Consider the following 25,360-nt stretch of genomic DNA (forward strand, 5'->3'; position numbering starts at 1 on the left):
TCTAATGCGTTTAATCTCATGCTACTTTCCAAGAAAGTTCAGAATTTGTTGTTAGAGTATTTTGACTGTTATAGTCGACAAATCTTCAACAAAGTAAGGCAATTGCGCGAATAAATAAATTCTGTTCCTGCCTAATAAATAATCGGAACAACCCTGATACCATGGTCGCGCCAGAAATGGCGAGCCATTTAAAAATTCGAGGTTGCGCCTCGGCAAGTTTGTAAATTATCGTCGATCTCGCACGAACGGGATATTATTCGCGCCGTTAGAGCGTCATGGAATTTAATCTAGACCGACTAATCCAGAAATATTGCTCCATAGAGTCACTGCATCGCGTCCGGTCGGCCGGTCGGCCGCAGGTCGATTAGCAGTTTCAAGGAAAAAATAAATTGGGAAGGGATATGTGTACATTAATAATGGTATTAATCGTGTCTCGCGAATATACGAGTGAAAAACGAGTTTGAGTTGTGTTTTCTTAAGTATCTAGACGAAAGTATCCGATGATATGTATCTGTATATATCTCTTGAAGAGATATTTCTAGATTTTGAAAAAGCTAATCCGTTTCTCGAATTTTTTATTGATTTTTTGCTGATTTTTTAGCTCAGGTTTTCTTAATACTAATTTATAACAAAAATTTTTACATTGGTGTACTAATAAAGGTAACATCAAATCCTGTCTTTTGTCTCAAAAATTAAAATCAATCATTTAAAATTGTGAAAAGTCAGGTACATGGTTATAGCAAGTAAAATAATGTTTCTTGTGTGATTTTGCATACAATTTCTAATTCTTTTGAACTGTGCCATTACTGTCGGTTTCAAACATAGCTTTTAAATTGAATCAAGTGATACCACAGAATTATACTTTTTACTTTTTTCGGGGTGAGAGGATCTTAGAGATGCTAATTAGCATTAGCAATACTAAATTGATTGTCACTTTAAATCTGTGATATTATTTAATTTAAAAGCTATGTTTGATTTGAAATTGAATGTTTTGAACAGCGCACAGTTCAAAAGCATTAAAACTTGTATGTAAAATTACATAAGAAACATTATTTTAGCACGAAGATCTTGATGTAAACATAAATTGGTCTTTCTTGATTTTAATTGCATTATACGTAAGATGGACAAAGTAAAGTGAACACCTAGGAAATGCACAATTTTTTTTATTAATAAGAGATTAATTTATCATTTGTCTTTAATACAGATTTTATTCTTGTTTGTAATAAGGTCATACAATGTTTAAATAGTCACGAATTATATGATTGTATTATTCTTTTAGCAGAACATCTTTTGATTATAGATGTTAAAGGAAGAAATTTGCTTTTCACAATATTTTCCAAAAAATTGCTCTTTGTCCTTTAAAATTTTAACATTTTTTTCCAGCTAACATAATTGTTTGGACAAAAATTAAGAGCAGTGTGTAGAACAGATTTTTTCTTCCAATATCTCTAAGCGTTCTCCAATTTCTTACAAAAAAAGTATTTTGTTAGAAGAATGATAAAGTAATTCCGGTATTTACGCCGAGAGCAAAAGTCAGAAAAGATAAAAGAAGTGAAGGTAACTTGCTTGTATAACTACTCTATTATATTCCTTTATGTTATATTAGTATTGTGTTGTAATTTTAATTTTTTACTCTTAGTATTAACAAAACCATTGTGAGTTGAATCAATTTGTCAATGTTATGAGTGGTTTATAATTTATAATGATTACTCTCTCTGTAGGAAGTTTACAAGGTTTATTGATTATTTCATGATGCATAAGTGCAGAGAGTTAATAAAGAATGAAGTACACGAAAATACAAGTGTTTAGCTCTTGCATTCTTTGTCCAATTTGATTGTTTCGCGTATGAGTGACCATAAATCCCATCATTTTTTATATACGGGAAAAATACAAAGGTTTCTTTAAAATTTTTTTTCCAAATATAAGAAAATAGATATTTCGTATTTCTAATTTTTTTTATAATAGTAGGCAGTGTGAAGTTTTTATTCATATAATTCATTTTCCTTAAATATAATAAATATTTGATAAATTGAGTTTTCGATCGATGCGATATATACCAAAGTTTATATTACACACTATTTATTGTATGGCCTCATTCCAAACAAAGATAAAATTTGTATTAAAGACAAATAACGAGCAAGTCTTTTATTACTAAAATAAATATAAGTGTGTTTTCCAGGTGTTTGTATTATTTTGTCTATCCTCTGTACATAAATCGCGGTGGTAATTATTATTTAAAATTAATCGTTATGAAGGTGATTGCAGCATGTTAGGCTTCGCGTCGCAGGAAGATTTGAAGAAGTACTCCAGGAGTGCGCGCGGTAGATAAGGAATGTCATGTGTCTGTTAAAAATATAAATGAATGTTATTATTTGTCCATCCGATCGTTGCCGAATGCCGGTATTCGGCCCTGTAGCCACACGCATAATATCGTTTTCGTGATCCCCGTGGAACCCCGTCGAGCGCGGACCAACCGCGGGCATGTACGTACGCGCTATGTGTAGCTCCGTATGTTCTTGCGCGTCGGTAAAAATGTTAATTGACAATTGCGTGGCGCCACCACCGATCGCAGCGGCGACGGCGGCGGCTGCGGCTGCGGGGGGGATGTTGTCCCCGGTCGCGCTAGTCGTGACCTTGCGAGTGCACCTTGCGCGTTCCCTCGACCTCGACGATCGACGAAATCACCCCGCGAATTTCCGTCCCTCGTAAATTCTCGGTCTACCCGCGAGCAAGGTAAAGAACACTATATCGGATCCGGACGAAAAAAAGCGGAGGGATGAGCCCCGGGGGAAGCGTGCAGAAGAGGGTGCGGAAGAAAAAGGAGAAGGTACGGAACGTTATTCCGATACTCTATATGCGCCACTAGAGCTACGGTAGAGCGCATTCTAACGCGGTCTATAATTGGAATCGGTACCGAACCGGTGCCATTGGTTAGGGGCTTGTTAACGACACGGTACGTGCGTGGCATAGGCATACGTACAGATCGCGAATGGGTGGATGGTGAGCGGACGGGAAGGGTAAACGGGGGAGAGAGGGGCGGGGGGAGATGGGAAACCGCGCGGAGTATGGTTGGCTTACGGTGTTGCTGGCTGCTGCTGCTGCTCCTGCCGCCGTAATGGATTTGGCTCATTACTGGCTGTAGGAGCACCGTAGTACGTCCGGCCCTACGGAGTTATGCCCAAGGTTGCCCTCGTGCAACACGGCCCATCGCGGACCGTCTCCTCTCCATCGTGCTATCGCGCTTTTCGCCCGCTAAGCCCTTCTTCTCTCTAGCCCTTTTATGCTGAGAACTGAATCCAAAATTTTTTAGATATTTTCAATAGAAAATTAGTAATAACTAATTATACATGTCGAAATTACCATTCAACATGTGTAATTTTTATTAATGTAAGTATTAGGTGTATAAATTAATTCGGTGTCTTTATTTTTAACACCTTGTAGCTCTGGTCCAAATTTAAATTTTTTCCCTGCTCTATGGTGATTTGAAAATGCCAATCTTAAGCTTAGAAGCATTATAATAGTTGACGACCTTGCTAACATCGGAAAAAAAAACAATCCAGTAGTGAATGTGATGTTTGAAAAACAGCATTTGAAGCATTGCATTTTTCTCAGCATTTATATTTTATGAAGTAATGCTGTTGAACTCACTGAAATGATTTATTTTACTCCAAATGAAGGTGCTGATGACTTATAAAACATGCAAAAAATGGTATCAGAAATTTCGGAGTAGAGATTTTATTATGTAGACAACATTTGATCACACGTTACAAAGGTAAAATTTATTTCATATATTAAATCTTTATTTGATTTTTTTTTTGTGAATAAGTTTTGACTTTTATTTTAAAAAGATATCAAATTAATTTATACACCTAATTAGTTGTTGATAGGTTTTTTTTCATTTAAATAGCTATTCATCAATTCCATTTTTTAAATAAAAAGTGCTTAATTTTTATAGAAAATGAAAGATCAAGATTTTTATAAAATGTTTTTATAAATGTCTTAAACGCAAATTTATTTGAAGGAACTTGATAAAAAAAATGATAAATATTCAAAATTACATTTTTTAAATGTCTTGAAAGAATACGAATATTGAAAATGACGATAAGACCAGTGAATGCATCATTAAAAATGAGATTAATGGATATTACTTATGCGAGGAATTTACATTAATTAAATAGCACTGCCTACTAATATTTTGACTTTATGTGTTAAAATTTGAATTGTATTTTTTCTAATTATACTACATTTGTATATCGAAAGTAATAAATTTATACGGTGAAAGAATTGAACCATTCGCTCAAAGTGCAAGTGCGCTGCATTAAAATCGCGTACGCTTGTCCCTAATAGTCGATAGTCCCGAACGATATCTGTAAAGCGGTCAAATCGTTTATCGTCGATTAATATGGCAGTCCGTTGGATTAAATCGCTTTTAACGTCGCCGTACGTGATCCCAGCTTTAGATTTTTGCACGACGAGGCTCGCGAGCGCCGCGCCACGAGGCGGTAATTAAACCTATAAATTGGCAGCGTGAAGGAAGAAGGCAGGAGTCGTTTCATAACACTCGTAAGGCAAGAGAAGTGGTCGTCGGTGCGGCCGGCCGGCCGGCCGGCCGGCGCTTCCACGACGATGGGTAGTGGTAGATGGGCAAGGTAGGTTTTCTCGTGGTCCACGGCGGTGCTCCCCGCGAGGGGACCATGGAGAGAGGAGGAGAGAAAAGGGGGGTGGGAGAGGGAGATCAGCGTGAGACGCGCATACACATCCAGAAACCTAAGTAGTGCGAGTAAGTAAAGCTACGTTATAAGGCTCCGTAGCCCCGGCTGGTAACACACATGGGTTTCCGATGGTCGTTTACCCGCGGCCCTGCGGAGTGACGACCCCGCCCGCTTCAAGGGCACCCTCCTCGTCGGATACCGCAGCCTCGCGGACCAGAACCCGACTACCCGGCTATCTTCTTCGGCGGCGTACACTGCGGACCGCACGTACGCATCGCGCGTCCATCGCGACCATCTGGATTCCTTCCGTTTATCCCGATCGTCTTCCCTCTCCGCGTGGCCACCTTTCTCGAATCCCCGGGGAAATTTCATCAGATTTCCAGCTGGTTGACACGATAAATTACGCGACGACGGAACCCCGACGCTTTTACCCGCTATCGAGGCTTACGTTTTCATAAATCGTCTTCTCGCGATACATAAATTCTAATCTAACTGATAAGAATTAATTTTGCCTCGTGACTTCAGTGACTTCGAGATCTTTGTAAGTACGATCATAACATATATACTAAGCACTTTCCATCGTTATAAATATCGTGTAAATTGTATTTATTTGAGTCTTAATAATGACTATAATATTAGAATTTTTAAATACAATTAAAAAACAATTATTTTTCAGTCTCTAATGAGATTGTTAATCAATTAACAATAATTATTAGCGGCTTCTAGCTGGTTTTTATGGCTAACATAATGACAATTTAAATATATACATATATTTGCAAGTTAAAATACTAATTTCATATCCGAAAAATTTAATGTATAATATGGAAATTATTTATACCAATGTTTTAAATTCTTCGAATCATGCTAATCGCCGTGCTCACTTTCTTGCTCATAACGTGCAGATATACAAAAGTCATAAAGAAGGATGAATAATTTTCACGCGATTTCACAACGTTTCAGCGTTGTAACGAAACGAAAATGTCAATACTCTCCTTGAGCCACCTCGCATCGTATGCTTAATGCATTTGCATATCTGCCAAATTCTCATCTGTTCGTTTTACGATATATTTCGCGTGAGGATAGAGAATCCGTGGTAATTGATGATTAAACGATGGATGTTCGCTCACGGAGCGTTAAAGCGTCGGGGAACACGCGTTTTAATGTCGTTCATGGCGCATTCGGTTTACGATAGCGGGTATAGTATCAGGCTCTGTCATCGACACTCGGGCTAATGGCTCATTATGCCGTCGCTTATGTGTCTTTGCATTGCTGGCAAGGACGATCAGATTATACGATACATTTCATCGGCCGCAGAGCACCTTCGTGGCCATTTGATCGAGCCACCGAGTCTGCCGGTTCGAGGGGTGCGAAGCAACAAGAAATAAAACAACTTTAAGAGCCGTGCGAGATAATTGAAGATCGAGATAAAAGAAGCTTGCGAGCGCCAAAAAATTCAGTCGAAAGTTAGTTTTTCAAACAATTTTTTTTTTTATATTTTTTTATTAAACTCTGATGTGAAGAAAAATTTGAAACAGACACTAAGTAAATGACGAGAGGATTTTTAATCGATAACTGTTTAGATCGCCTCAAGTAATATAATTATTAAGGATTATTATAATTGAAAACGATGGGATGCTATATTTCTAATTTAAAATGATAAGGTATCTAATTTAAACGTTCTCTCTTTGCTATTCCTGAGAAACGTACACACACCCGAGTTTAATTGGTTTTTCCTCTTGAGTTTTCGATCACATGGGAATGTAGAGTGAATACGTGATAGCGTTGGGAGTGAGCGTAATAAATCTTATCTGCTTATTACGAAGTAGGTAGGTATAACAGGAAAAGAAAAATCTGTGACGATATGAAAAACGTCCTTGACACTATATATCGTCTCGCCCGATTGCAGCCTACAATTTATGTCGCCGTGTATTTCCTCTCGACAGTGCTTAATCAAAGCGGTCCGCGCGTCGTTCGTGTCATTTGCGTGCCGTATCATTACTTATAATTGATTCCCGAAGTAAAACGCATGCATGTCGGTATCCCCATTTGCGGAGCGACGTTACGTTCAGGCGACTTTGGACGGTATTATTGACCGCCAATAAATAATGATAATCACACTAATGACAATGATTACGACAGCGATGTATTGGTCGTAATCATTTTTGATACGCGATGATGCATCGTCGTCGGCGATTGAGTCATTTAGATTTTGTAATCTAGATAAAAGCCAATAGCCCGGGATTACATTTCTATTACGGGCGACCGAGGATCCGAATACGACGACGCGATCGTATCCTGACCAATGTCGCGCCGGATCGATTAATTATGTGTAATCGCGCGACTGCCGATGAAAAAGCGAAGGAATTTCGTTACCCCGAAGGTATCTATTTATCCGCGCTGCGTATTTTGCGGGACGATTTATTATCTATCCGACGTTTATTTATAGCTGCGGCTAAATTAATCTTCGCGGTTGGTACAACCTGTACCACTCGCGAATACCTCGTGTGCACAAAGTTACGCACTATTTCGTTCGGACTTGACCGACGTTTTTTTAATAAAACTTTTGAGATTCCTGCAAAGAATTGAAAGTACTTTGCCGTGAACGTTTCTGTAAATTTCTTCAGAGAAAAACGATATTTGTTATCTTTGCTACATTTCAAAAATTTATTTTTAAATTATTTTTCGCAAGTATATTTTTCGTCGCCTTGTAATGTGTTTCATATCATATATTAATACAGTAAAGTGTTATTTTTATATATTAAATCAAGTTACCATTTATATTTGAATAAAAAATCACGCGTGTACCGTCTATATGCAATTCGTCAGTCTGAACTTCGTCTGTAAAATAACTATCCCCGAAGAGATTAGTCGCGCGGCATGATTATCTCTCGATCGAAGCGACGAAATTGGCTGCGCCATCGCGAAAGGAGTGAGTTCGATGCGGGAGATAGCGCGATTGAGATTGAGCGGGAGTGGGAATGAAAGGCGGCGGAGAAGAAGAAGAAGAAGAAGAAGAAGAAGAAGTAGAAGAAGAAGAAGAAGAGGAGTCGGAAACTTAATGCTCGTGGTACCGCATCGCCACAGCGTCGCTGTATCGAGGCGAGGAATGATTATGGTGGCCGGCCCACGCAATCCGCGGGTCATGGACCATGATCTATGGTGCACGGCGGAATGCCCCGTTATGCGTTAAAGTGCAAACTTGTTAGTCATAGAGCCTGTCCGTCGATGTCGATGGGACAACCCGGGCTGCCGAGGGGGCTCCTTAATGTCGGCCTTCTATAGCAGGGTATCGGCTAGCAGCCTATAGGGCCCAGAATACGGCTTGCGCAGGATAGATAGTTTGGTCCAAGCGATTGTAGCTCGATTATAGCTCAGTGATCGTTATCTTATTTACAAAGTAAATAAATCTGCTTAATTAAATGTAGCAACGTTGTTGCGATTAGTTCTTAAGCGAACTTAACTGAAGGGTCCTTGTGCCTTCCTATGTAGATCGCGGCCATGAGATTATAATACTTGTCTAGATAATTCTTCATTGTATAGATAATAATCCATTTCCAGATAGTTTAAACAAGGACTGAGATACCTGCAAAGATATTATATTAATTAGCCATTTGAATTATTACGTTGTTAATATTATTTACTGAATTATTTATAATATTCATTTCTTTACGTTTTGCCTTGTGCGATAATAATTAATTGCATTCCGTTCTTACATTTTACATAGATTAAACATTTTTCTCTTTCAACAAAAGTGAAGAGATTTTCTTGACGTAATCTTTTCTTATGAAATTATTATAATCTTGTCAATTACTATATTCGGCTTTTTTTCGAGATATAACAGAAACGACTGGAAAAATCTTTCATAATTCTTGCTATATTTTGTCGTAGCGTAGCAGCTTTAATGCCGCGCCGCATCGACAACGGCATTAAACGTGAAAAGGGTGATAAAGCTTATCTCGTCTCTCGCGGGTGATAGCAGTCGCCTTGCTAATACAACAGACTTAATAAGCGCGCGTGAATCCCTCTCTACCGTATGATAATCGCGTTCTTAACGTATATCAAAGAGCCGTCAAAGCTAATCGACTTGGTCGCTACTTTGGAACTTTCGCGGGTCGATCTCGATCGATCGGCCGTAAGATTATCGTCGTTATCTACGATCGATGGGTCGCAGATACGACTCTTAGTTGCCGTGCATTATTCCGAACGAGGCTGTTCTTGACCTGCCGCGAGAGAGTTGTAAAGCGCGAACAAGATAAAGAAATCGATGATCACGGAGTTACGGGCAGATCCGATACCATGATGTATCTGGCTAAGTGGTATTAACGCTATACAGATTTACGATTATGCTTGAGTAATATGAAAATTACTAGTTACTGGGCGTTCGTTCATCTTTGTGTCAGTAGCGTCGACGTGTCGACGTCGTGCTAAAAATAGATTTGTATCCGACGATTGCACATTATTTTTTTCACGTGTCATATTCTTGATATGGGAAGGGTTTTGACATGTGTCGAAATAATAAAAATATGATTTATATATAGGTTTCCCACAGTATTATTAATTTTGTTTGTAGCGCATAATCTCAACTTTTTAAAAAATTTAAGAAAAAAAGATTGTCGAAATAATTTATATTCGCATGTAGGAGCAACTCATAAAATATTCTAATGTTTCTTTTAATTCATTGATTCTCCACTGAAAGCATTTATACAAATTATCATTTAATATTAATGAACTTAGAGCAGCATTGCGATGATTGAATATGGTAATTGCAATTGAATCTGAAATTAAATTAAATAGTCCGCATGTCCGAAGCGAAAAGGGAAATCAGGTAATTCTAGTTCTCTCTCTTCCAGCCTCACGTAACTACTGAAGAAAATATTCGATGCAAATTAGTCTCGTAGTTGAATTGCTCCGACGAAGTCTCTTTTTCAATGCGTCAATAAGAAGAAATTGCAACATATCATTTACTGCCATTGTAGCTGTTATTGTTTGTTAGTCGATTTTTGTTCAAATTACGATGACGAGGCCGTATCTTCAGGCGCTGCCAAAGAGTGATATGCTCGGGCGGAATTGCACTTCGCTTTGTCACGTTTTACTCTCTTGTTCGCTCGGGACCGCGGCGGCATCATCGGCACTGGTAATGGCGCGAATAAATACGGACGATTATACCAGGCGATGTGGGATGGTAGCCAACTTGATTTCAGTCGGCGGCTAACGGTCTTTTTCGACGACCGAACAACGAAGCGGGCAAACGAGCGTGTGAGTGCGCCTTGATCCGCGCCGCTGGCCGCGCTTAGAGGTGTCCGATTTCAGCAGCCGCGTTTATCGCTCGCGGCGCATAGACGGCGATGGGAATGGTGCCTCATCGGCATTCTCTACCCTCGGTAGAAACACCGGGCTTACACGATCGTGGACTATCAGCGACTGTCGTGTCCCTGTAGAGTCCACTATTTCGCCGCTTCGGCCGAGGGACGCCGTCCGGGTGATTCATTACGCGGTGAAGCCACGGGAGCCGAAGGGGTTAAGCGATTACTTAGCTATTCTTCGGAGTTTAATCGAGAGTATGTAATAACGGTACGTTGGCATAGAACGGCGCAGCTTGGCGTTCTCTTTCTCTCTCTCTCTCTCTCTCTTCTCTCTTTCTATCTGGTGAAGTGGCGCATTCTCGGTTACCATTCATTCAGTCTGTTGAAAGATAACACTAGCTTATTGGAATTAGTCTCGTGAAATACAACGATTCGCAAAGTCGATTGTGATTTCTGAAAACTTTTTAAAGTTATTTTAACGTACATTATCCACCGAATAATTTCTCAAAAGCAAAATTTAACGAACATATCGGATATTTTTTATATTTTATTTTCTAAAACACTTGTAAGTTTTTTTAAAACATTTAGATCAAGCATGTAAAAACAAAAAATAGGGGAATATGAGATACTGTTATATGCTATGTAACATAATTTTTGCATAAAACGAGATATCGCTTATAAAAAATACTAACGAAGAAGATTAACATGTATATGCGATTAGATGTAAATTTTAAAATTTATAGAAACTTAATTCATTTAATTTCATTTAACTTTAGTTATATTATAATGAAAAAACTGACACTTGAATAAATACGAACCAAAATTTTATACATAATTTTATGTTAACGTATCGTTAATTATATTTGGTTACTTCAATGTGATGCATTATCACTGGAAGGAGCGTAGCATCGTAAAATAAGACATCATCGTTTTCAGAACCTTTAGAAAATCAAAAATCAATATTATATGTAATCTTTTTTTTTTTATAATGTTATTCACAAAATTGTATAAATTATCGAAATAACTAAAGACGTGACGCGGTTTTAAAAATAAATTTGAAATTTTACTTACCGAACCAAAGCTTTCGATTGATAAAGTAACAATTTTGCCGGCAGTTATTCTGCACGGTGTTACAGTTCTAGTCATAATTAATAGAAAAAGCTTTTGACATCTCTTCGAAGTAAAATACCAATTTGCTCTGCAACTATAACGCAAAGTGCGCGTATCATTTCAGGTACAACAAGTAACGATAAGACATAAAAACTTGCATTCTTACATAGATTCACATGGAACAATACTGTAATCTAACAAAAACTGTGCTTGCCAGAATTGTAAAAAGATATGAACGAGTTGCGCGACGTAAACAGACAAAGGTGCTGCTATTTCGTGAATACCTTTGTTTAAATTCATTATCATCTGGAACACACAAAAATTTCATTTCTTTTAAGAGAAAAAATTTTTAATTATCTCTGATTTTTTCGATTTTTTTGCGAGCCATAACTAATATTTCGAAAAATATGCGTTCGTTATTGAAAATAACTATTATTCTGGTGAAATATTAATTGTAATTCAATTATAAAATTCTTTATTCACCGATAAAATGCAGAATATATATACTGATGCATACCGCTATACCGGTTACACTTCCACAAATCACATTCAGATTAACGCTGACAAAAAGTATTTTTGTGAACGTAGACTCGATTAAATCCGTAAATCTACAAAATCGCAAATCTGTATCAATACAAGCAATATAAAATATCGATATATTGATATTTCTAATTGATATTTATTATACGTTTGCGTTAATACGCACTGCAATACTTGCAAGTGTTTACGTAAGCAATCCAATGTCTTCTTGTAGTCATCGTCACTTATCTTGTTTAGATTCAAAGAAAAATTAGCGTTATTGTTTTTACCAATATCCTCTAGCACGTGTCTGAAAGTGTACCAAAATATTGGCGAAAAAGTAATATTCTCAAGTTTTTAATTGTTTTTAATTAGTTGTGGTTCCATAATCCTGATATTTTTACCCAATAATGGAGAACATCCCACAGGCATGCTGAATCAGTGTACAATACAAGGAGTCTATCGCGATTGTACTAAATATGTGAGCGAATATAGCTAGATAACAGTGAATCGCTATTGGGTAGAAATATTGATCTGCGTCCACACCGTATTCGACGTGAAATGGCAATTTGGATGCAGACGTCTTAGTAGAATTTGTCGTATTGATTTCTAAGAGCGTCAGCAGGAATGGCTTCAGTATGTAAGAAACTTGTATCGTATGCATGAAAACTAGAAAGAGTGATCTACACATTATATCAGTAAATTCTTTTCATAAATTTTTATTGTCTCTTAAAATTTTTTCTCGATTAAAAAAAATGTTAGTTTTTGAATGAGCAATATCTTTTTTTAATAATAATTATATATTTATTTTAAAAAAAATTTTTAATTTAAAAAAATTGAAAAATTTGACGAATACGAGTATATATATAAAGTATGTAAAATGCTTTATTGTACAGACCACGCATATTCAAAAGCATATTCATACGTTTTCCGTAATGATCTTACCTGCATAAGATGTCGTTAGATATCGTCCGTATTCGACATGGCGTTGCAGAATAGATCTTTCTACATCTGTCTTTAATGACAACCAATCTTTCTTTATTGTTTTGAGACAAGACTTTACCTATATATAAATGCACGTTTGCATGCTTTCCTATGCATTAATGATTTAGAGAAGAAACGCGACAGAAAGTGATGAAATTGTTACTTACATTTTTGTCAAACATTATACACATTACTTTCCAGCTGAATGCTATACTGATTAACGCTGATGTTAGACCTTCTATCACTTCATTAATATCCGAAGCAATTAACACGTACATTGACTATCGGAACCAGTAGAGCATATCCATGCAAAGTTTTATTAAAAATAAAAAGAATCTATGATAATTTCGTTTCCGATGACATAATAAATTCACAGTGAATTGTTTTCTCGTAAACGTTTTACCTGGGGTATCAGAATACTGAAGCACAATGCAAACGTCGGTATAAAGTGTATGCATCTCTCGCGAAGACTACGGTACGGCCATAAGCCTGATATGGTCATATAAGTTCTAAGGATAAGATAGTACCGACTTTTCCAAATGTCTTTCTTGTCTGTCATTTTGCGGGACACTAATATTACGGGCTATCAACAATTCCGTGTGGACGCTTGTCCGTACGGAGAATTACAGAAACTTACTTATTGATTCCTTCTGACACAGCAAAAATAGCATACCGTAATTGCTTACCTGGGAGTAAGTGCGCAATTATTTGTGACTATAAACCCTTTCCCTCTCGCGTTTATAGAGTCCTTTTATCATTTCTCTTTGAAGATTAAATTAGTTTTACTTTCCCGTAACACTCAGTACTCAGTAACATTCATCAAACCATTTCACGAACGCATCGAACTGTCTTTGTTCATGTTGTTTTTGAAAAGATCATTTATACTTTTTTCAAATAAATCGGAGAAAAAAAAATGAAAATAATATCTGTCTAAAATTTGAATATCTGTCTAGAATGTCTAAAATTTATAAAATATTGGACGTAAGTGAATTTGAAAAAAATGTAAATTCTAAAATTTACACCTATGATTTATTGGTAGTAAAAATAAATTCGAGAATTAAAGAAGAGATAAAAAATGTACAGTTGTATTATGCTGACGTATGTTTTATATGATGACAGTTTCTATATATTATAATCGATAGTGTCAAGATGATAAGTAGGAAAGAATTAATGTAAATGATATATTTAAATAAAGTTTCTAAATAATAAATGATTAAGATTATAAAAAGTTTAATTAAAATTTTTATATTAAAAAAATTTTTTTTTCGTAAAATGACATCATTAAAAATAAATATCCGATTTCTTCTATATTTTGAATTTTCTATATTTGAGACTGAAAAAAAATGTTAGGTAGGACAGCATGGGAGGAGTTGGAAAGGATCGAAAGGAGGTTGCGTCACGAATATTCCGAATTACAAACGCGGCGTGGCGCGGCGCGACGCGGGTGAGATATCAAGTGAGACGTTACATAGATTTAATACATTGTATGCATACATATACAATATATATAAATGTATGGAGACGGTACGCCACGCGGAAAGAGGCTGTGGGAAAGATAGCGTCCGCTATGCGAGATCTCCCGTTGCCGTGTTTACGAGGATGCCCCCTCGGCGACTCTAGACCTCGCGGCCAACCTTCGTCCTCCTTTATCACCGGTCTCGGATTAGCCGCCGACGTGGGTCACAGATTCACCGATTTCGATTTAAATTCGATTACATTGAAATGAGTCGATTGAAGAATTATTTACGTGGGTGCTCGCGTCGGGAAACGTTTTCCGTGCCGTTAATCGTCCCCATTGCGCGTATAATTTGCGAAGAAAGAAAAGTAGAAAATATTTTTAATTATTTTTATATTTTAAAATTATTGATGTATTTTAGCATATTTGATTGAAAAGGATTGATTGATTGATTTTACGAAGGGTGATTTTACGAAGGGTCAACGAGTATATCTTTGAATTTTATGTCATTGTTCTAGAAATACGTCTAGATGCTTTGTAAAGATTTTATATTAATTAAATATACAAGATTTTAACAGATATTGCTACATGATATCACACACAAATTCAAAATCATTATTTTGAACGACATAGCTAAGTAAATTTTTTATCGCTTAAAGTACGTAAATTGTTCAATAATTGTCTGAAATTGTCACCATTTGTATACTTCAATTTTTCATTTAACTTTACCGGCTTATTCGAATTTTTATCACATAATTTTTTTAAAATATTTAACTTATTGAAATAAAGCATTTATTTATCAAGTGAAATAAAGCAGTTCTTTAATGATTCTTGATTATTTTTTAATGCTACAAAATCTAAATGCCGAAAGAATATAAAAAAATTTTTTTTTTTTCTAGGATGGAGACGTTTCAAGAAGCTGGTGTTCAAATGCTGAAGGAATTCAGAGCCTTGTTGCAGCACTCGCCACTACCGCTTCCCGGTACTCGATTACTTCAACTTTTAGCGCTTAACATGTTCGCGATCGAGACCACGCAGCTGAAGGGTAAGTCAAAATTTGTTAAAATTTTTCATTTATTATCGTGAATGTTGTTTACATTTATGAAACATTGCGGTATTAATTGTATGAATATGTGCGACATTTTAGTTATTATTATCGTATCAGATAATGCATTAAAATGACAGCTTATAATTGTTTTTTTCTTTTCTTAAAAAAATATTGCTTTAGTTTTGGAAAAAGGGAATAGATTTAAAGTAATCTTTATTTTAAATTTGTAGTAGAAAACTTTAGATATTTTAAAATTTCTGTAAAGCAACATTAATTATTTTTATATATATGTCCTCTCGCGACATGCACGCCACACACACGCGCACACACATTTTCTTGAATTACTTATTATCTAAAATTAAGACTGTATTTTACGTCAAGATAATTTGCGACACGCGATTGCATTATCAGTTCATGCACGTACATAGAATTACAGATTTTTTTTTTATTGATATTTATCGTTTTGCTTGTCAAATAATTTCCGTATTCGAGACTTTATTTACGACAGAACATAATTAACTGGCGAACGAGCCGGTTGTACCCGTTACTAATGTTAATTTCTCTCACGATTTTTTTTTTATCGACTATTAAATGCAACTTGGACTAGAAAATGTATTATCTCGCCAGAAATACACGCGAAGTCGAGCCGGTCACCATCCATTCTACATGCATACATTATGCATAATGCGTGTTTAACGTGTACATAAATTCTATCGACTTCGACAAAGTTGTAAATATATATTGCCATACGCTACTTCATGCAGCTTAAACGTAGAAAACTTGATTTCTCCAGTTCATACTGAACTGACTTCCGTTTGTATTGAAAATTAATTTTTAATTAAGCTGAAGCTCTCTTTAGTAACATTCTAGGATAGAAAGTATACGAGAAGTATAAAGGTAAAAAAATGTATAAATTGTTTTAAATATATCAATCGCTCAGAAAACTACCAATTACAGTATATTAATTTTAATTTAATTAGAAGGTTTATTAAATGTCATACATATCGAGGTTGAGGAGTTTTTTACTGCAAACTCACTTGTTAGGATCAATTTCTGTCACGAGATGCATTCTGTTGGGATGACTCGTTTTCCGCTTTAGCTTGTCATCGACAACCGTGGTACGAAGGTATATCCGGTTCGAGTAGATGTTTCTCTTGCTTCGACAATGACTCATGGCTGCTCGTCTAAGGGAGCACGACGAGCACCATGACAGCAACGAGCGTTCCTGACAGCAACGAGCGTTCCTCGAGTTTTTGCACCTGCGTGCAGGTGCTAGTCCTATATAATTATCACTAATTTCTATACGAGAGCGAAACCCCGCTCACTTGAGGTTTCGCTCTTCTCAGAATGGAACCTAGCCTGAGTCATCAAGGGGCGCGTTCTATCTCTTGCTGTTCTATTTCCGAGATAAAACTGTCCGCTCGAATCCTTTGCACCTGCTCCGACGTTTCTCCGCCCGAGTTTAACTGCGCAAAGTTGCGCCCCAAGTGGCTGATGCTTTTTTACGACGGTGATAACGCGAATTTAGTAACATTACCTTTTGGGTTTTTCGGAAGATAAGTTGATCTTTAAACCGCAAAGTAACTTGTTAGAAATACACGTTTGCATTTTGAAATGCGTTGAATTCGTAATATTTATTACTATATTATGAACTTTCGATCGATCTATCATTGGTTTTTACCTTTTTGTTATATTTATTGTAACTTATAAAATTGAATGGATCTGATGGATCTAATAAATTTTGATAAATCGCTCATATATGCACAGATGTCTACATATAATTTAGATGATAAAGGAAGAAAGTTATAATCAGAAAGTCACTCTCTAAATTTGAAATCTTACAGTAAAATCTTAACAATTTGCTATGCTATACTTGTAATTGTAATCATTCATTATCTTTTAGCGACTGAATTTAGAGAGCATTTATCGATACCAATAATAGAGAGTGGCGAAGACTTTACCGGAGAAAAGTCGGCTTAGAATAAACGCGGGTTTCCGAGCAATATTACACCGGATAATTTTACGATGTTTTAGCATCTGAATCTTTAAGCAGACGTTACCATCACGTGCGGACTACACCTGCAACCTCGCAATATTGCACGTGCGGTAATCTCCAGTGGCTTTCTTCTAGCGTGTATAAGCTTCGCGGTCGAATACTTCGGATGACATAACGGTCGCGCGTGAAATTTTTCACGGAGACGAGAATAGACCATCTGTAATTATAATCCTGTACCGATTATTTTGATCAAAAGGGAAAGCGAAACTTGCTTCAGCACTCTTCGAGGATTCATTTGTTAGTGGCAGTCACAATCGGAATATTTTCGTAGAACTTTTTTCGTATTCAAAACTTCTTTCGTACAATGTTCTTAAAGTAAGACCGATAAAATATATTCGTTTCTCTCCGACTCAACTGCATACTCGCCTATCGAGAATCTTTTTGATGGGACGACCTTGTCTTCAGCGTAACGATGATCCTCCATCAACCAGTCAGTAATTGAAAAACCATAAACACTGTCGGTAATGGACCATTGAGTTTATGCAACCGTGTCGACACTGTCTGCGGTCGTTCGTCGAGGAATGCCAGGTCCCGCCTTCATCATCCTTAAATCACCGCGACACATCCCTGCGGTTTGCTACCCCGATTCGGCTCTTTCTCTCTTTACGTACGGACGCTGCGAACCTCGAAGCGAGCATACGACACGCCGTATTTCTGTGACGTCTTATTTTATATGTACGAAAAGTACGATAAAGGTGTAACGGAAAACTTGAACGTTGACGGAGAACGGAAAAGTATAGGGAAAAGCTGTTAATTCAGGCGAATAACTCGGTTTCTCAATCTTTTAGACCTCTCAACATCCTTTGATAGAGTTATTTTATTGATTTATCTTTGTTAGGCGCGTGGTAATTCCGCGATAAACATGATCGACGCGTTAGGCGAATCGGAAGCGGAGGAAGTGAATGATTCGATCTCGGACTGACTGTTTCGCCGCAAGAAGATTGCTCCATCGAAAGGGGTAAACGACCTTCTTCATCCGCAGGTACATGCCTCCCTGCACCGAAGTAGGATCCAATTACCAATCAAGCACAGGATCTAAGAAACCATCCTCGCCCCGGTGAATTATAGGATAGTCACTCGCGTAATCGTCGCCTTCGACGTTTCATTCGTCTTTCGATTGCGGTTCGCTCTCTCGCCCTCTCGCTGCTCTACACCTATCTCGTCGACGATTTACCCTTTCGCGCGAACACGTTCCCCGCTCGCCGGTGATGCGTGCTTTCTCTCCCGTTTATATTACGTACATTAGGCGCCGTCGTTCAAAAATCTTTGAAAGTTTCTCAGCCGCACGTTTGAATTTTTTAATGATATCGCCAATGTTATCTATACGCTCTCCTCTCAGAATATGTATTGGGAAACGCCGCTAGATCATTTCGCGCGCGCGCGCGCGCGCGGACAGCGCGGTGCACGCGTTTGTGCGAGGAACGAATGCGGGGAGTCGGTGGACCCCGGGGCCACCGAAGAATCGCATAAAGCCAAGGCTAATGTCCCTAATGTCTATAATCTTGGATCATCTGCATCCGAGCTACGGCCTGGCTCGGTCTCGCGTATCTTAAATCCTTCCACGTACTACTACCTGCCCTACTGGAACACCTATAAATACAGGTACACACTCTCCTTCCCGCCCACCGCGTATTGGTGTTATTAAATTGTTTCATTGTTTTATCCTCTTTCTTCTCTTTTTTGCACTTCGCGCTCGATTGGTCACGCTTCCGTTTATCGTTATACGTATGTTCGATGTAATCCAAATTTTCGATTTCAGCATTTTTAGGCATACTTCGAACGGACATAAATAACTTCTCATGTAGAATGAGAAAAAATTCCTTAACCCTGTCAAAGTGTTTCAATACGTTTTATCTTGAATAATTCTTGAAATTTAAATAGTTATTTAGTACCTCGATGTGTCGCGGGCGAATCTCTCGAGGATCGTAAAGTGTGTCGAACGAGAGAAGATTATCACGCGAATTTAAGACTCACCGTGCAATTTCCGATAAAGAAAATGTCGCGATACATGCGCCATGCCCGAATTTGAAATTATATCGCCGGAGTTGCGCTCAAGTTTCGCGAATGGGCAACCGTGGGCACGACGAAGGGAATCGCTTCTCGGAAAGTTGAGCCGAGACGTGGCGAGGCGAGCGGGAGAGGCTCGTTGGCATAAATTATCGAAAAGTACAGCCCTCGAAAATCCTGCTCTTGCCTCGTGTGTGCGCACTCGCCTTCGAAATTGCCTCCCTAAAATATGAGAATTATTGCCCGTGGCTTCGTTCTGTCTCGCTCGCGACTTGTATTACTTGTGCGTTTCTTATTTTTCGAGCATCCTTTCTTTCTACGGCCGAGGGGATCGGCATCGGCATCGCTATCGCGAGAGCGAGAGAGAATCTCGCGTTTCGCTGTTACACACCACCTTGGTCACGAATGCGCGCACCGCGTGCGCCGTTTGTTTTGATCTTTTATCTCACTGGAGAAAAGATATTTCTTCGCACGGCTAATTCGTAAGAGTAAATCAGCCAGCAAAAAACGAGCCTTTCAATATCCCCCCCCCCCTTTTCTTCCTCCTCGGGCTCTCCTCCGCGCACATTGCGTACATGCGTGCGTGCATGCGTGCATGCGTGCGCGCGTCCACGCCTCTGCGTGCGATCCTTTCGCGTGGCCAGTTGCGGTTCATTGACCTTTGAACTTTCTAACCGCCTGGAGGCGGCCACGATGTCCGAATATCGTCCTGTCATTGCGCCTGGATATGGGTCCTGCCGTCTGACGCGACGCGTCATCCTGGGGGCCGAATTAATTCAGTCAACTCGCCGAACAGTGACTATTACGCAGGTTGTCTCCGTAAATAGCATTTTTACGTCAACTTATCCTCTGCCATGTTAGGAAGAGATTCTTTTCATTCTTTTGATGTTTTTTTGGCTTTTTTCTTAATTTATTATGATTGACCGTAATAAAAGTATATTATGCTATGTAGAAACAGGTTGTACAATTTCCTTTACATTTTTTTTTACTTTTAAATTAAATTCTAGATTGTTTAAAATTTTTCTAAACCTCTCTTTGGAAACACAATTTATTTATAAATTAGGGAGTGTAATGTTTCTAATGTTAAAAAGGATTTAAATAAATAAATTAGAAATACAACGAAATAATGCCAATACGACACCGGAGGCTCGTGTGTACATAATAATTTTGATTATTACAATTTCCAACTCTCTCATGCAAATTACGCGCCGAATATTTTGTCGGTCGTTAAAACACAATCTATTACATGAAACCGGAATCAGCGATGCAACACATTAAATTGACGAGCAATTTAATAGTTTATGCTAATAAGCATCTATAAAATTTCCCACTTTTTTTCCAATCCCAGAAAGGACTATGAAAAATTTATTATGCAAAATAAGCCCAATTCCTTTCAATTTATTTAAATAAACAAGTACAATAGTAAAATGTTTTCTCTCCGTCAAGAAATAAAAAATCTTTTTACCAAATTTCAGAATTTAGAAAGATGAAGAAGACTCAGAAACTGAAATCAATTAATTTTTTTTTTTACAATTTCGGCAAGGATCCACGCAGCCATCGACGTGGTACCATTTTGATATCTGCGTGCGCAAGAGACGAGATTGTCGCGTCGTAAGTTCTCAAGTTTTGACGGCGTCGCTATATACCTCGCTTCTGAGAAAATGTCAATCTTCCCGTAAGGATACTTACAAAGAACCTTACCTCCGGTTTCTTTGGCAAATTCTTTCCGCTGAGACGATCTCCGTGTTCCTACGCAAGAGATCAGCGCGGAGCTGTTTTGCGAGTTTTTGCGAGTTCATTTCCCGCAAATAATTTATAGTCTGGCAAGGACGATTAGCAGAACGAGGCTCTACTAATCTGCCCGGCAGCGATGCGAAAGGACGCGCGCAAATGCATCGCATTGTCGGTCATGCGTCTTTCTACAGTTGCGTCTAATGACTTCCGGTGATAGTGAACTAATGAAAACATTTCTTCGTACGCCCGTAACGGTAGTATTTCGAGGACCTGTAAAACTCGTAGCATTGTAAAACGTGCGAAATGGGCCTGAAAAATAATCGCGATTTAAAGATTAATTGGATATCTCACCATTCCATTTCTCATGACTAACGTCTCGCGCGTGAGTAGTACAAACTCGCTTAAAGAGGCTGGTCTGGCGAATTCGGCGGCAGATATAACAAGAGACGTTATTTCTCAAGGGACGAGAAGAAATAATAGACACTCGTCAGGTCCAATGCCGCGACATTTGTCATCTTCACACTTGCCGCGCCGCGTGACGTGATTCCTGTCACGAAAATTGGCCGCTGCTGCTTACGCGCGAGTCACCGGGGCACCACGCGCAAGTCGGAGGTTGCGCACCTCTGTTCGCCCGCGTTCTCGTACCGCACGTCGCCGGAGATAGATGAGGGACTCTATCTTCGGCGCGGAACCAGTTACGGCTTGACGAGCTGTGTGTTTCACGTAATGCCTCGCGATCTTATCGTCCTATTAATAATAAACCGCGAACGGCGTTACACGTCGCGCTCGCGGGAAGTGACCGGCTAGATGCATGCCGCCGCCGCCGTTGCTGCTGCTGCTGCTGCTGTTGCTGCTGCTGCTGTTGCTGCTGGGTGCTTACCGTGGCCGTTGCTTCTTCGTAATCGGTTGGCCGCATGTCTTGACTCTCTCGATATTCCATTTTTACATATTAAGAGAACAAACTGGATTATCTATATATTACTTCCACATGCGTGCGCGCGGATTGAAGATTTAAAGATATTTGAACAGTTCTCAGGAATGATATATTAAGAGAAAAAATATCTTCACAATAAAAAATTTTACTTAGCACAATAAAATTATTTACTCGGGGTCCTAATAACTTATTTACTTGCAATCAAGTTAAAAATTTCTTCATTGAATTGTTTATGTAAATAAAATGAAATAATTTTTATTTAAGTAATTTTCTCTTGTAGTTCTAAAAAATATTTACTGTTAGACTGTCTTCATATTCAAAATAACCGAATTTTTTAATCTAAGAAAACAATTTAAATTTATTAATATTATTAGTTTGTAAAATCATTATTTAAATACAAAAGATGGAAAAATACAAAATTTTGTACTTAAGGTAGTACTTATGTCTATTTACTGAAAAGTAAATATTTTTAAAATATATGGTTTTCAAAAAAATGTATTCTTTTATTAAAAAAAATTTTTTCTCAGTGTAGTTGATAGCATCAATAAGATAAAATGTTTATATATATATATTGATTTTACAATTCTCTTTTGGATACACTAAATCCATATATTACTTTAATCATAACTTTAGGAATTTTTTTCGTGTTATTTGAACTGATCAGTTTTCAAGCATTCATATAATCATTTACTGATTATTTAACTATTGCATGTCCCTTAACTCCTTTAGTCTTCTTGAATGTATATTTATTCAGAGAAAAATAAGTGGTGTCAAAAAGGGCAGCCCACGATTGTGCGCGTTTAAACGCAGTATTTGCAATCTTAACATTCCTTTCGAAAACGAAAGTTCCTTTCTGCGGAATGAATCGCAATTGTTCATTGCTGTAAGGATACACGTAATTAGTATAATTGATCGTTATCCGCAGATTAGAACAAGAAGAATCGAATACGTATCGATCTCCTCGTAACAGAGCGTTATCGCGATTCATACCAATGATTATCGACGATACCTCTTGTTCCGTTCGTCGCCAGCTATTCTATTTGGCATTCCGAACGAGCGACCGCATCGTTAGGCCATCTCGTTGCGTTCCGTCGTTTGCGATCGCAAAAGCACGCGTTAATCCGCATCGACGCGAAGAGGCGCGGCTGACGGCCGGTTCCTCAGCCGGTCGTTCAAGATGTTTGCCGAGTATAACTCGTAAAAAAAAAAAGAAGCGGGTCTTTTCCGGGTGAATGCCGATTGCCCGGTCACGTTGACTTTACCTGATCGACGATAGAGAATAAAATCGTTACGATCGAATGAAAGAAGTTGAATTGGATTGTCGCGAATCTTTCGTAAACTGCGCGATATATACGTTGCAAAAGGCGCAATTTGCCTCTTTGCAAGAGTTTAGCAAGATGTTTCCTTTATCTCTGATATAAAGAGATTTATGTGCGCGATGGGGATAGTCGGAATTAATCGCAATCAGCGAGAGGGCCGGCTGCTGCGTGGCCTTTAAAGGAAAGTTTGCGGGTGGTTAATTAATTAGGCGGATAACGGAGGTTTTGAAGCTTCTCCAATTAAGCACGATGTGTGCCGCGTTCCGTTAGTTTCGCTAATTAGATGGGTTCTTTCGCGGGAATAGGAGCTTCTCTCTCTCTCTCTCTCTCTCTCTCCTTCTTTTTCTTCTTTATTTGGCCGAGTGTATACAGTGTACAAAAGTCTTCGGCCTTGCCGCGCGAGCATAACATTCCTCATTCTGACGTCGTTGCGGCCAATTACGGATTTTTATAATTTTAAGCGAGTGGTTTTAGCCTCATCCGATGGCTCGCTCTCGGTCCGAGAGCTCGCTTACCAACTATCATTCTTCCACCGGTGGTACACGAGTCCAAGTCATTAAGTGATAAACGCTCGACTCCCGCTGGTGGCCGAGACCTCTCCTCTTCGGGGCCGAACTCTCTGGGTGCACACGCGGCTATACGACTGGATGATCGATGCGCCTCGCCGCGATGCAAAAATCAATACCGAGCCGCACTTTTACGCATCCCACAAGGCTGGTAGCGGTCTGTCGGTATTGCGTAGACGATTTCCAGAGGAAAAAGAAATCTTCGAGAGGGCTCAGCTGACCGATAGTTACTCGCACATGCCGAATATTTAATTTCAATTTCGCGTTATTAAAAGCAATGAGATCGCTGCAAAATCGGGGGAAGTGTCCTGTTTTCTGGGAAAGTCTTTTACGTCCGCGGGAAAAGAGATTCGCCATCCAATTTCGACGACGGCTTCCCGCGCGATTACGCGGCCCGGTTGTAACGGGCGAGTGCAGTTGCGGATTAATACGACAGCCGGGTGAAGAGCGCGACGGGGGCAGGTAGGAATTGCATGTTATAGGTAATTGGCAATTTCTGTAACGCGATCCCGCTACCACCTGTCCGGCGGCCGGGAGAGTTTCGCTAGCGGGTGTTTGAGACTGCTGCTGCTGCTGCTGCTGTTTGCTGCTGTTTGCTGCTGTTTGCTGCCGTTGCTGTTGCTGCTATTGCTGTTACGGCGACGGCAACGATCGGTGGGTGCATCGGTTATGGATGCACCGCGCAAGGACGGAGAAAACTGCCGGCCGACCGACAGATCGGTATTCCTCTCGACACACGTAATAACGCTAACACGTCTCGACGCGCCCGTGAATTTATGTAGGCACGCCGAGTGCTCTCCTCGAGCACTGGCCGCCAACCTCGAAGTATACTCCCCGGAGTACTTCGGTGCCCGGCTCCTGCTCTGTCGCGGAGGAATCTCCTCGAGCGCGGATACACGTGCGAGAAGCGATCTTTCTTAACCCTTTCGCCACTAGCGTCTTATAGGAACTTAGCATAATCAGTGGAAACATACACATCCCTACGTCCCTATTAAAATTTTAATGAAGACTATCAGACGCGAAAATTCATTCTGTCTATCAAGAGGCAGACGTAACATAAACAGATATTGAGACGGTATATATTACTTATGCATGATATATTTTAAAGCACTTTTGCGTCTGGATTCTCTTGATTATGTATACAGTCGTCGTTTGACTTCTCGTTATTTTAAGTTTAAATTGTAGTTAAGAATACTTGATATGAATATGGAATGTAGGGGAAAGTTGCGTACCTATTCAATATTTTACATTTTTATTTCATACAAGCAACATTTTATGACAAAAAATAAAAATTAAATAAGAATATAGAAAAAAATTTAACAAGTTCCATTTTGCTTTGTGCATGCTATCAGCTTTTTAGAAAATCAGGTACATCTGATGTAAATTTTTCATCAACTTATTTAGTTAATAATAATGTAATTATGTAATTTTGTTTTAAATTGTTATATTTTCATAGAAGGGTGTTGTAAAATGTTTTACTTTCATTGTGTAATATACATATTTACGATTATTATTATAAAAATTAAATCGATATTTTTATAAACTTTATCAAGCTTCCTAATATCACCATAAATTTTACTATAAAGAAATGATACTAATGTTAGATTAAAAA

The 25,360-nt window shown here is 38.5% G+C and overlaps 2 protein-coding genes across 9 annotated transcripts in view; one reads left to right on the forward strand and one right to left on the reverse strand.

The window, feature by feature from the left end:
- The window catches only part of LOC105205402 (telomerase-binding protein EST1A), a 98,399-nt gene that overhangs the window by 10,414 nt on the left and 62,625 nt on the right, over positions 1 to 25,360 (forward strand). For all 6 annotated transcript variants that reach the window (XM_039452139.1, XM_026136885.2, XM_039452140.1 and 3 more), the window contains one exon: positions 14,984 to 15,129. In XM_039452139.1, coding sequence (XP_039308073.1) covers positions 14,984 to 15,129 — 146 coding nt within the window. The remainder of the gene's footprint in view (positions 1 to 14,983; positions 15,130 to 25,360) is intronic.
- LOC105205401 (odorant receptor 13a) lies at positions 10,545 to 13,582 on the reverse strand. 3 transcript variants are annotated; one of them, XM_039452143.1, is made up of 9 exons: positions 13,032 to 13,582; positions 12,796 to 12,909; positions 12,590 to 12,659; positions 12,049 to 12,313; positions 11,832 to 11,954; positions 11,643 to 11,733; positions 11,292 to 11,431; positions 11,087 to 11,219; positions 10,545 to 10,954 (listed from the first exon to the last, which is right to left on the reverse strand). In XM_039452143.1, exons 1-9 carry the CDS (start codon positions 13,185 to 13,187, stop codon positions 10,904 to 10,906), a joined length of 1,143 nt encoding a protein of 380 aa, XP_039308077.1. In that variant the 5' UTR covers positions 13,188 to 13,582; the 3' UTR covers positions 10,545 to 10,903. The 3 variants fall into 3 exon arrangements, with proteins under 3 accessions (XP_039308077.1, XP_039308076.1, XP_039308078.1); XM_039452142.1 differs by having other exon boundaries at positions 12,590 to 12,707; XM_039452144.1 differs by lacking the exon at positions 10,545 to 10,954 and having other exon boundaries at positions 11,088 to 11,219; positions 11,609 to 11,733; positions 12,590 to 12,707.

Source organism: Solenopsis invicta, chromosome 7 (genome assembly GCF_016802725.1).
Source record: "Solenopsis invicta isolate M01_SB chromosome 7, UNIL_Sinv_3.0, whole genome shotgun sequence".
Lineage (NCBI taxonomy): Eukaryota > Metazoa > Arthropoda > Insecta > Hymenoptera > Formicidae > Solenopsis > Solenopsis invicta.

Excerpts from the sequence above, each read along its gene's own strand:
- LOC105205401 (XM_039452142.1), bottom strand. The coding sequence starts at position 13,187 with ATGACAGACAAGAAAGACATTTGGAAAAGTCGGTACTATCTTATCCTT. Across the intron at positions 11,432-11,642 it reads GAAGTGTAACCGGTATAGCG|ATGATAATGAATTTAAACAA; the intron begins GTATGCATCAGT and ends TGTGTGTTCCAG. Across the intron at positions 11,220-11,291 it reads ATTGTTCCATGTGAATCTAT|TTGCAGAGCAAATTGGTATT; the intron begins GTAAGAATGCAA and ends TTTGCGTTATAG.